The 13187-nt window shown below is 27.3% G+C and overlaps 1 protein-coding gene across 1 annotated transcript in view; it reads right to left on the bottom strand.

Annotated features, from left to right (window-relative positions):
• LOC129612344 (laminin subunit alpha-1) overlaps positions 1–13187 on the bottom strand; it is a 163217-nt gene that overhangs the window by 113723 nt on the left and 36307 nt on the right. The window contains exon 2 of the mRNA XM_055525895.1: positions 4416–4789. Within this exon, the coding sequence (XP_055381870.1) occupies positions 4416–4789 (374 nt within the window). The remainder of the gene's footprint in view (positions 1–4415; positions 4790–13187) is intronic.

Here is a 13187-nt window from a genome sequence, read left to right as displayed (position 1 = left end):
AAAATAAATAAAAAACGATTGTTTTTTAAGCCTTTGTTTTTAAAAAAATCAATTTTTTCTCATTATACCCGTATGAACATATGTTCGAAGGATATATTAAATTTGCCTTACCGTTTGTAACGCCAGGAATAATAATCTGAGATATAGACTCAAGCATATGTTTTTGATCAGCGTTGAATTTTGAGTCGATTTAGCTTTTTGTGTCCGTCTGTGTGTCCGTTAATCCCTCCGTCCGAATAATAGCTCAAAAACTAATTCGGCTAAGTTTCCCATATTTTGAAAGATGATTATGGTAAAAGCCAGAACCCTATTTAAATTGGACATGATAGAGATACTGGTTATGGGTGCTGTCATACAACTTCAAAATTTATTTGACTATATATAATTGAAATTTCGCGCAAAATAATATATTATTAGGGCCATTGTGTTTGAAAAAAGTCATCGAAATTGCTTGGCTCCTTCTGGCAGCTGCCATACAACTTGAAAAGTTATTTGGTTATGTCTTAAAAACCGTTCAACCTACAGTACTCAAATTTAGCAAAATAAAATATGGTAAAATGGCAGCTATATTCATTAAATGTTGTTGAAATATCATGAGTACTTGCGATAGCTGCCATAGAACTCGAAAAGTTATTTGGAATTATATCAGAAATTATTGGAGCTATAATATAGAAATAGCGGGAAAACAAGTGTATCATTACGGCTGTTATGTGAAATAAAAAGTTGATGAAATTTGTTGATTCCTTGTGGCAGCTGCCATACAACTTCAATAGTAGTTTGGCCATATCTTAGAAATTATTGAAAATATGGTATTGAAATTTTGCATAAATTATTACGGTAGTATTATAGTCTGTCTCATAGTCAGTTATGGCATATTTACTCGCACATACAAATTCGTACGGGTGTCTCTGAGTTGACACGGTCTACTTTATTTTTTCTCGTTTTTTCCTTTTGATGTCATATTTTTGTGCCGGTACACATACATAAACATAAAGAATTTCCTAGTTCTAATCAAATAATCAATTGAAGTTCCCACAAGAAAATATTATGTCGTTTAAAAAAAAAAGTGAAAAAATGTATAAAAAGAAAATATGTATTAGTATATGAAAAAATGATAGACTTATGCATACAACATAAACATAAATGCATACAAACATTTCATATATACATATACATACATACATATATCAATATCTATTAAATTATGGTCAAAAGACATCTAATTCTGAACAAATTCATGTGGTTTTCATGATTTCCTATCGCAAAATTTCAAAAATGTAGGCACATTCATACAAAAGCGTATATATTTATGTATGCACATAATATACTTAAATTCTTCAATTATGTGTTTATAGTATTGGAATTTGATTGACAGTTTATTATTAAAAATCATTACAGTCACATTTAATAAACACATACATACATACACATTTATGTGCATGGCAATAAACTGAACTTTTAAAATAAAAATAAAAAATGAATTTTTTTTTTGGGAAAATTGCTTTTAGAAAAGGAAACTCGATTTTAACCCTTTCGTATTTAAGTATGCAAGTATAGTATTTTTTTGTGCCATGCTTTTACTTTTAGTAGGTTTTAACACTATACATGTGTCTTTTTAAAAAATTCTTGCACCCTTTAAAATAGTAATGCTGAAAATCTCTTCACATTATATGTAAATCTTTACCAGAGGAACATTTTTAACTCGCCAACTTTAAAAGTTAACGCTTTTTTCAATTTTTATTCATTGCTCATTCTAAATGTGTGCCATGCTTCACAAGCCATTAAATTCCCTCCAAATTGCTACTTTTTCCATTTTAGCATAAACTAAAATTTTAGAATAAAATTGAAACTCAAAAACGGAATATATCCGGAGATTATGTATAGCCCCTCAGCATTTTATTTTGATTAATTAATTCAACAATATTGTTACTATAACTGCTCGGAAACTGAATTTTCACTAGCGGTCGATTTTACATTTTTTTATCATATCTAAGAAAGCAATTTTTTATTATTTCTAACTAATACTAAGCTAAAGAGAGCTTAGCTAAGTATTATACTTAAAATTTCAAAGAAGTGATGAAACGACATTTTCATAATTTTATGCAAAAATTCCGCTAAACTAGACAATACATATTGCGGCTGTTTATGCATTGAACACATCAGATTTCTATTTTTATTTCCGATCTTTAAATGAAAAATGGGGCTTCCTGTGTTATCGTATATGCAGATACCGTATATTTATGTATCGATATCATCCCTGCTATGGTCTGTCAAAATCCATTGAATGCAAAAGTAATTTAATGCTATTACTATTAATAGTGCATTTCCTGTTGATCGTTGTGATATTAGCGAACAATATATATTATAAACTTAACATAATTATATGTAGTTCAAAGATTTAATATCAACTCAAATATCAACAATTTGAAATTATTTTTCGTTTAATGTTTAGAACAAAGACACATCATATACGAATGACCGAATCAAAAATATAAAAATTAAGTTCGTTGTTTACAATAAATTGAAGGCTTTCCAGATGTTGGAACATTCAAAAATGAAAATATTTAATTGAAACTCATGGAAGATCATTCAATATTATTTTTAGTCGAATTTTCCACATTATAATTGAATAATTTAGTTATTCAGTTTTCGATGACTGTATACAAATCGCTTACAAAATTTAAAAGAAGTTGAAAGTTTTGTATATTTGATCATTTATAATATGTACATTAAATCAAGTACATTTTTACTTGATTTTTGTTTGACTTTCTTTTACTCTTTCTATATACAAAGGTAATCTTAAATAATTATTTCAATGGAATAATCGAAAGACTCATTGTAAATAAATGATATCAAAGACGTTTTGTTAATGGTATTGGATGTCTTCAAAAATTTAATTTTCTTTCACGTACCGATTTGTTTACAAAATCGTGTTTTCTTTGTTGCAACAAAACCAATAATGCAACGAAACACTAACATACTAATATACTCCACCAGATCAATACACCTAAGGGATTAAATTACACTATTTATTGGACACATTGCTTTCATAAAATATGGATGAAACAATATGTATTTGTAGGATTAACATAATAAACGGAATAAATTTCTTTTTAAAGTTTTAACTACAAAAAAAATCAAAACAAATCTTTCTTTTTTCTTTGGTTCAGTTACTCTGAACTAACAAAAAAAAGCTTTACATCTTAGTTAAAAGAAAATGAACCACATTAAGAAGTGCATGGTTTTTAATAGAAGAACGGCTTACAGCTAAGTATAGTGAAAATTAGAATTGAAACTTAAAAATTTGGATATTTTTAGATAAAAACCATTTAAAATTTCATCGAAATTCAAATGTCATTAAATCAAGTACTCAATATGTTCAAAACTTTTAAAAATTTCTTTAGTTTCCAATCACCACTAAGGCAATTTGGTATCGATATAAATTCATTTGCACATAAATTAAATTAAATTGACACTAGTAAAGTATAATGAACAATAAAAGCACTTTGTAATGAACTTTGCACTATTTTCGCATGCAAAGTCACGTCACAATTTTTTATTTGACTTCATTATTTCTAAAAAACCTTCACTTTATTTTTTAAAAACCAATATTTTCGAAATTAGCTTAATTGGTTTACTAAAAAAAAAAACTATATACTTCTTCCCTAACATTTTTAATTATTTAACTTTTTTCCGTTTTTTAAAGTGACTTTTATGCTACACAATTACCAACAACCATTTTTATTTACCATTCTTGATCGCTATAAATTGTGATTCCCTGCGATTGTCACCTTTTTTGGTAACAAGAATTTTTCTTATTACCAATTTTGATTTCCCAGTTTTGCTTTTTTTTTTAACAATTTACCATTATTTTATTTAACGAATAGTGAATAAAAAACACTAAGAATTCTTATATTTATTGAATTGCTATACCTAACGTATAGCAGCATTACCAGTAACACAATTTCAAAACTGTGTTTTCAATTATTTTTATTTTTTATTAAATATTTCGTTTAATTTTTATTTATTAAAGCATTCAACCAAAAAATTCCAGCACGTTGGATATTTTATCGCTGAAATAAATATAATCAAAAGATAAAATACATTCACTTAAGCACATTGTCTTTAATAAATTTTCACGTAATTTTCATCAACAATAAAGGTACATGAAATAAACAAGAAGAAAAATTATATTAAATATAGTAGTTTGTGTGCGAATGTATACACAAAGAAGTAGAAATGTCCTAAAAAGGATGTTTGACTGAATATGGACACCCTTATATGACTTTTAGTTAATTAACGAGTTTCAATCATTTACTTAGCAAAATCATTCGAAATTATTTAAAAGAATTTCAATTTAAAATTTTAATACAAAAAAAAATTATATAACAATTATTTACTTTTATAATTTTTACCTGTTTCAAATCAATAGTGATAGTGACGTATTCATATTCATAGCCATTTAATAATGTTGGACTTTGCCACCAACCATTTTCCATTGAATTTCCATTATTTTTAACATTTTCAATTGAATGATTTTGAATTATTCTTTCATTCTTATCATTTAATGTCTTCAAATCATAACATTTATCACATTTTATTTCCCATGATAATTTATCAATTTTATTATGTGATTTATTTGCTTCAAATAATTTACAATATTCTTCGATACCATTTTGTCCGCATGTAGCATTTACAACAATGTTGGCTCTTGGAGCAATATTAAAAAGAGGTGGAAATTGACCACCATTTTCATTAATATCTTGTACACCAGACAACAGACGAAGTGCTGAAAATATAAACAATTTAAATTAAATTCAAAATAGTAAATTTTAAAATCATTATTGTAAATTAAATAAAATTCATAAAATTTTTGGCCTCCTTATAATTGAATTTTTATTTTAAAAATGTCTACTTTGTAAAAATATCAAAATTAAATTTTAATAAATACATAAGTAAGTCTGAACGTTAGTTTTAAAATAACTTGATTGGGTCAATATAATATACATATGTCAAAATTAATAGAACTTGTCAAAAAATTTAATTTGGGAAACAGAAACACTCCCACGAGACTTTATTATTTTTTACTAAATTAACAGAGTCAAAATTTACTTAAAAGGGGTTTTTTTAAATTAAGTTACACCAATTTACACATTAAGAAGAATCTGAATTGGTTTAAAAATTTAAAGCTATTTTGACAAAACTCCTTTGAAATACCCGTCAATTTTTGCATGGATTCCAAAGCTTTTGACTTCAAAATCAATTAAAACGAGAACAAAATCGAAAAGAGTTTTGGTTCTATAATTCAGTGTAGGTATTTCAATTTGTAAAATCTGCTTTCTTGTATTTAACATTTTTTATAAAATTTAAATTTAAATTTTAAATGTGTACATACATAAATAAGTAAGTATATATGTGCTTACATACATAAGTATTGTATGTACATATACATATGTACAATTCCCACAATTTCTCTTTGATTTTAAATTTATTATAATTTATATGAAACAAGTTGTAGACCTAAACAAAATGCCATAGAGTACATAATATGTATGTACATATGTAAATAAATTTGTATTTAAATATTAAACTAATTTTCATTTATTTTAATAAAAATATTGCATGTTCTTTTTTACCTTTTTTTAAACGTGACATCTTCCTTTACAGAAACTCTGTATTATGTATGCTTAAGCCTCTTTATCTTTCTCTGCGATACATAATAAATGTCGCCAATTCAATCTTAAATAATATTTCTATTTTCCATACATCTTTTAATGCACAGGGATTAAAAAGGTAAAATATGAACCCAATACGTCATCATATTTTTCTTGTCTATTCGTAGTTGGTACACAAGAAAGGAAAAATAAATTTTAAATCAAACATTCATGAACTAAAATAAGAAATTATAAGAGAAAATGATCGCCACTCTAAATCTTTTCAATGTTTTTGCTTTTAGAACGAGGTCTGATAAAGGTTAATGTATCCTTCATACACAAAATATCAATCTATTTTTGGATAAACTTCATCAAAAAAAAAAAATTAATTTGAAAAGGCAGGCAACTCACTTCCCAAACATGATATGAGAAAAAAATTTTTGTTTCTTTTTGCAAATTTCATTCATGTATTCCATTCATTCGGCTATATGAAAACTGAACAGCCACAGATACTAGACTGTATGATCTAATGTGCAAGTAAAATCATTCCTTTAAGCAAAAAAAAATTAAATTAGAAGAGGAAGAGAACAATATGTTTTAAATAATTCAGTGGCAAAAAGGCGTTAAATATTTGACTATGCGTACATAAATTCTTGTGCAAGAAAAAAATTTGCGATTCCAATGAAACATGATTATATAGATATGCACATACATATGTAATGAGAAAAGCGAAGTCAGCTGCAAAAAACTATAGATAAAACATATAGAAATATAAATCAAGCCAATTGTATAAAAGGTGGAATTAAACCATTATAGAGGGAATTTAACACTTACTCGAATAAAACAGTCTCATCGTCTTCTAATAGGTCTAGTAATTATACTGTGATTTTGTTTCATAGATTTGCTTCCTCTTACGCTTCAAATTGTTTTGAGAAATGAAGATTCTAATAATAAAAGCTCTTATTAAACAATTTATGTCCAAGTTTTTACACCTGTATGTTGAACCGAGCATATGGAATACAAAAATTTCATTATTTATTTTTCTAATTACAGTAGTGTTTGCAGAAACCGCGCTATATAAAAACATTGACAAGCCCCAATTCTTTATTAATTGTTTTGAATGCAATTTTAGTTCTTTAACTTTTCCATTACATTCGGTAGTTTAGTCGTTTTTCTAATTTAAGACACGATCCATTGATAGTTTAATGTCAACTTCGTCATATTGTACTTAAATAAAATGTTATAGTAAGCACTAACATAAATGTTGAGTTAAAAATAATGATGAGAAAAACTGCTAAAATATTACAATTCATTCTTGGTACTCTTGCTACAACATAAAAATTTTTTATCTAGATCTTCAATTTTTCAATTCGCGACACTTTTTTATTACAAAATTTTTCTTCTCATAAACAACACTTTATTAGATTTCACAGTTTCTAATTGGAAGTAAAGGTGATTTTCTTCTTTTTTTCTTTTTATTTTTTTTTATTTTGTTTCATAAAATATAAATCGCTTGTTGCACATAAGGAATTTTTTTAAATGAATATTAAATATAAACACTTAGCCGACATCCGGTGTTTTATGTAATTACGTAAAAACTTACTTTACACTCTTGACATTTACATAAGTTTATGAAAAAGGATTTTTTTTATTACTTAGAACTTCCTGCTTTAAATGAATAATGCAAATTCTTGTTCAAATATTAAGAAAAAATTTTTTAAGAAAACTATTCTTTTTTATGCGAAAAAACTATAAACAAATACAGTGTTGAATTTTTATTGTAAATATTTTTTGTAACTTTTATGCAATTTCTGAAAAAGAAACCCTTAAATTCATCAAACCATTCATAACAGATTTTGGGGTAACGAAATAAAATAAAAATTTTGCAAACAGTTACTCGTAAGCACACAATTCTTTCACGTATTCAGAACAAAACAAAAAACAGAAACCAGTAGTCGTTTGAACCAGCAATCTTGCACTTTCAAAACTGTACAAATGACTGAAAAAATTTAAAAAATTCATAATTCGTTTCAATCCAAAAATTCTTTTGATTTAATGAATGGAAAACAAAGCAGTGTAAATAAAAAATTAAAAATTCATCCATACAAAAACAAGAAAAAAAGAAAAACTAAAATCGCATCGTATTTCAAACATCAATCAACGTAAACATTGAAAAACAGACATTGAACAAAATTTTCAGTTCATGCTCTGAAACTTAAAACATTTTTTACCGGTAAAAAAAAGATCTTCAAACGATTTTAATATTATATGTATGTATATTTTTAAATGGAATTTTTGCTAAAATACTCAGAAGCTCTTCTTTTAAAATAAATATGTCAAAACTCTGAAAATCTTTTATGCATGATGACAATTTTAAGCACGATCACCTTTTCTATAAGTATGACATATAAGTACTCATTATTATCGAACTGTATAACAACAAGTAAAAACGTTTCAGTCGGTATAAACCGATTGAATTATACCCTGCACCTTTCGTTATTGTGTAGCAATTACCTGTGAAATCATTCTATAGAAACTTCACGGACATGTCTGACCTATAATTGGACACCCGACTGCCAAGTTTCATGAATCTGACTTTATAATTTTTCCAAATATTTAAAATTAGCTTTTGGAGTTGTATGGCAAGTACCTGAACCTGTCAAGGAATTCTATCAAAACTTCACAAATATATGTGACCTATAACTCGACATACAACTGCCAAGTTTCATGAATCTGCCTTTATTATTTTTCCAAATATGTAAAATAAGCTTTTGGAGTTGTATTGCAAGTACCCGAACCTGTCAAGCAATTCCACTAAAACTTCACAAATATATCTGATCTATAATCGGACACACAACTACCAAGTTTCATGAATCTGACTTTATTATTTTTCCAAATATTAAGAATTAGCTTTTAGACTTGTATGGGAGCTACTCGAACCTGTCAAGCAATTCCACCAAAACTTCAGAAATATATTTGACCCATAATTAGACACATGACTGCCAAGTTTCATGAATCTGACTTTATTATTTTTCCAAATATGTAAAATAAGCTTTTAGGGTTGTATGCAAGTACCCGAACCTGTCAAGCAATTCCACTAAAACTTCACAAATATATTTGATCTATAATCGGACACACAACTGCCAAGTTTCATGAATCTGACTTTATTATTTTTCTAAATATTAAGAATAAGCTTTTAGACTTGTATGGGAACTACTCGAACCTGTCAAGCAATCGCACCAAAACTTTAGAAATATGTCTGACCTATAATTGGACACACGACTGCCAAGTCTCATGAATTTGACTTTATTATTTTTCCAAATATTTAAAATAAGCTTTTAGACTTGTATGGGAGCTACTCGAACCTGTCAAGCAATTCCACCAAAATTTCAGAAATATATTTGGTCCATAATTGGACACATGACTGCCAAGTTTCATGAATCTGACTTTATTATTTTTCCAAATATTTAAAATTAGCTTCTGGAGTTGTATGGCAGGTACCCGAACCTGTCAAGCAATTCCTCCAAAACTTCAGAAATATATTTGACCTATAATTGGACACATAACTGCCAAGTTTCATGAATCCGACTTTATTATTTTGCCGAATATAAAAAATTTGCTGTTGGAGTTGTATGGCAGCCACCCGAACCGGTGCAGCTATCCCATTAAAATTTTTAGAGCATGTGTAGAATATAATTGGACACATGTATACAAAATTTTATAGTTATACCTTTATTAGTTTTTGAAATATTTAAAATAATTTCTTGGAGTTGTATGGCAGCTACCCGAACCCGTTGTCCGACTTAGTCCAATAACAATAGGGTTCGTCCTTGGCACAAAAGAAAAAACTTGTGAAAGTTTGGTGTTGATTGCATTATTCGTTTTTGAGTTATCGTGCGATCGGACGGACGGACGGACGGACGGACGGACGGACGGACGGACGGACGGACGGACGGACATGTCTAAATCGACGCAGAATTTTACGCTGAGCAAGAATATATATATATGTCCATACCGCAGATGACTCCTTCAAGTAGTTACAAACTCCATACCAAAGTTAATATACCCTTCACGAAGTGCAGGGTATAAAAAACTGACGACAGATAAACAAAAAATCTGATGTGGTCAGCACATAACCGATAACAATGTGTATGGCCTAGTTTGGTGAAAGTGTTACAGAAGATTGTGAAATTGCCTTTTAAAACTTCCTCTTAATTTTAAGGCTTTCAGTTAACATACCTAGAAAAGTTTAAATTTGGCTCTTAGTAGAATTTCGCTTTGGGACACTCGAATTCTCTGAAAAGTTTACAAGTTAATTTCGGAAACAACCAGAACTCAAATTCAGTAACAACCGAAAGACCGACAAACAGACAGACCGACAGGTCAAAACAATCTAAAAATAGTTTATTTACGCTTCCCTACTACGGAGAAGTGCGTTCGCACCGAAACGTTCACATCCGAATTTCGGTGGCATCACATAACCTCCGTAATTGCGTGCGATGCGGCGGGTCAACAAAAAACAGGAAAAGTTGAATATTTTGTTAGCAGTAAAAAAGGAAAAGTAAAATTTCTGAAACTTTTAGTGTGGAATCGGGCTCGATGTATTTTGATATCGAATATTTTTAAGAACCACTTCTGTTATTAAAAAACATAGTCATGTTATATTAAAACTCATAAATAATGAAAAATATGCATAAATGAACCAGTAAATAAGCTATTGGAACATTTCATATCCGTTCTTCATAAAAATTTAAGTAGCTTCTCAAGAATGATTTAGATTCTATGCAAAGCACAAATATGTTCACCTATTAGAATACCATCCGACACACATTTTAACTGAATTGATCACTTTTTATTAAATTTTGTTTGTCAAATACGCTAAAAAACAAAATACAATTACTTAAAATATTGTATAAACAAAAATTTAAAAGAGAGTTCATATGAAAAAGGGTCAGCCATGTTAAAAAAAGCATAATGAAAGATATCCAAAAATGGATAATCAAAACAATTGAGTCTGCAATAAATATCATCTTAAAACACTACAACGGATTTTAATAAGTCGTAAAAAGATATTGATAAAAAGGTCTGTATTACATCGAGTACTTTTTCAATTTAAAATTTCCAAAATTTCTTTAACAAGAAAACCACAGAAGCAGGTTATATTTGACATCATTTTGGGTTAATTCAGTTCGAAAATTGTTTTTCCTTTCAACTTATACACTAATTTAAAAACAATTTCTTAAATTTTAATTTCAAAATTGTCGGTCAACAATTAAAATAACTTTGTACTAATGGTACACTATAGAAGATCCTTAAAGGAAAACAAAATTGTAAAAAAAATTTAGGTCAAATCTCAATAGGAATACAAAATATTTCAATAAACCTACTTTACTAATTTTACTACCTTTATATTTAATAAGGTATTCAAACTTAAATAACAAAAAAAGAAGACTAGAATAAAAAAAGTTTAACATTTGGATTCCTACTGGGATCTTGAAACTAAAAATAAAAATTTAATTCAATTTATAAAAAAAAACGGCAGGCATCAAAATGAGGTACTCGTACTGAAATTAATCGATTGGAACGCAAACGATTTGTTGTAATAAATGTTGTGAGTATCGACGTCGATTAAAAATTTTTATTATGTTGCTTCTACCTATGCGTGTCGACTATACGAAAGTGAATGGAATTTTATTAACATATTATACATATATGCACATACATAGCAAAATACATATGTTATAATTATAATAAATATAATTTATATATATATATCTAATATATTTTAGTTTTATTGTATATTCCATTTTAATATACAGTGATGGAAACATAATTGATAAAATTCAATTCTAATTCAAGTAATTTTTCATTTATAATATATGTACATTTTGATTGTCATATTAGCAATTACAATAACATTATAACTCATCAGTGTGAAAAATTTTTTGTGTAAATCGTCAGCTTATTCTATATTTGTTTGAGTTTCAGCTGTAGTAGTTTTCATTTCTAAACGGCTTTAAAGGTCTTTAATTTAGCTCTTTCTTTTATATCAATCGGTTTTAAAAGCTTCCCAAATTTCAATTTACCACTATATTTACATAAGTATTTGAATGAATTTAAAATTTGAACAAAATTATATACATAAATATTTACGTGGCTTACCGCAAACTTTAATATACTAGTGCGATATAGAAATAGTTGGTAGAAAAATTTAATTTTTGATCAAAGAGTTAATTTTGAATTTACAGTTAACAATAACAATTTATTATTGTACTCACTTACGTATTTCGGGTTCACTATTGCCTCTTAAAATAACGAAATACACGACCAAACCCTTTATGTTAAATTTATTGAATCTAAGTATGGTTTAGTATTGATACTGCAGTATCTAAATATATTAGTTAACATTCATTCAATTTCACCTCTGCATATTTCTTTTAAGTGAAGAAACTTAACTGTGTATGGAATATGTATGTCCATACATAAATACATAAGTATGTAAATATGCATTTTTCGATTGAGAAGTTTTGATGTTATAATGGTAATGTTAGTATGAAGAATTTAAAAACTATCAAATAATCAGAGCATAACATTTAGAATAATTATAATGTTGTAAAATTGTTTTAATCTTATACAGTTTGACATTGTTGAAATGTAACATAGAAAAATATGTATAAGACATAGCAGCAAATATAAGGTTAATCAACATAATTGTAATGGAAAAAGTTTTTTTTAGAAATGCTCCCTATGCGAATAGACTTTTAATTCAGCACGTGATTCCACTTTTTATGTAAATTTTTTTTCCTGCATTATAATTCATTAAAAACAAATAAATCATATTTAAAATATTACATTAATCAAAAAATACGATATTTTTCTTTCTTTTGTGTGTGTCCCTCCTTTTTTAATTAATTTCTTAAGGACCATCAACTGTACATTTTATATTTTATGAATATTAAGTAAATAAAAAGCAAACATTCTTGTATGGCCGTCAATCAAAACGTTAATTTAATATCATCAGTTATAAATTAGTGAATCATATTATAATCTCTACTATTTGTGTTTATCTTCATGTGTACAATGCATATGGTAAGTATTTATGTGAAATTAAAAGCAATTATTATTGCTACGGTTTTCCTGATTTGTTCGCTTTGCAATGCAACTATGTCAGAAAATTAAATGCATTTTAAAAACCTTACATAAATAACTCAACCCTATCCATTTGTTAATAAACACACATGGAAATATGATGTACTCTTATTTTAAGGAGTTTATATTATTAATTTAAATAATTCAAGCAATAAATTGGACAGTCTTTTTTTTTGGTTTTAAGAGTTTGAATATTCATTCTTTCTCCTATATACATATTATGAACATATAATGTATTTCTTCTGTGTATCTGCTGTTCAATAACAAGTTTTGTATATGCAATATTATGAAAGCATAAATATGTAAAACATAATAAGGTTATTTATTTAATTAAAGCTCAATAAATTATATTCGCCCTATTTTATGTAATATGTATGTACATAT

This window comes from Condylostylus longicornis, unplaced genomic scaffold (genome assembly GCF_029603195.1).
Source record: "Condylostylus longicornis isolate FDR11 unplaced genomic scaffold, ASM2960319v2 ptg000072l, whole genome shotgun sequence".
NCBI classification, from domain to species: Eukaryota; Metazoa; Arthropoda; class Insecta; order Diptera; family Dolichopodidae; genus Condylostylus; species Condylostylus longicornis.
Note: the sequence above shows the minus strand (reverse complement) of the source record. Positions and strands in the feature narration are given on the sequence as shown.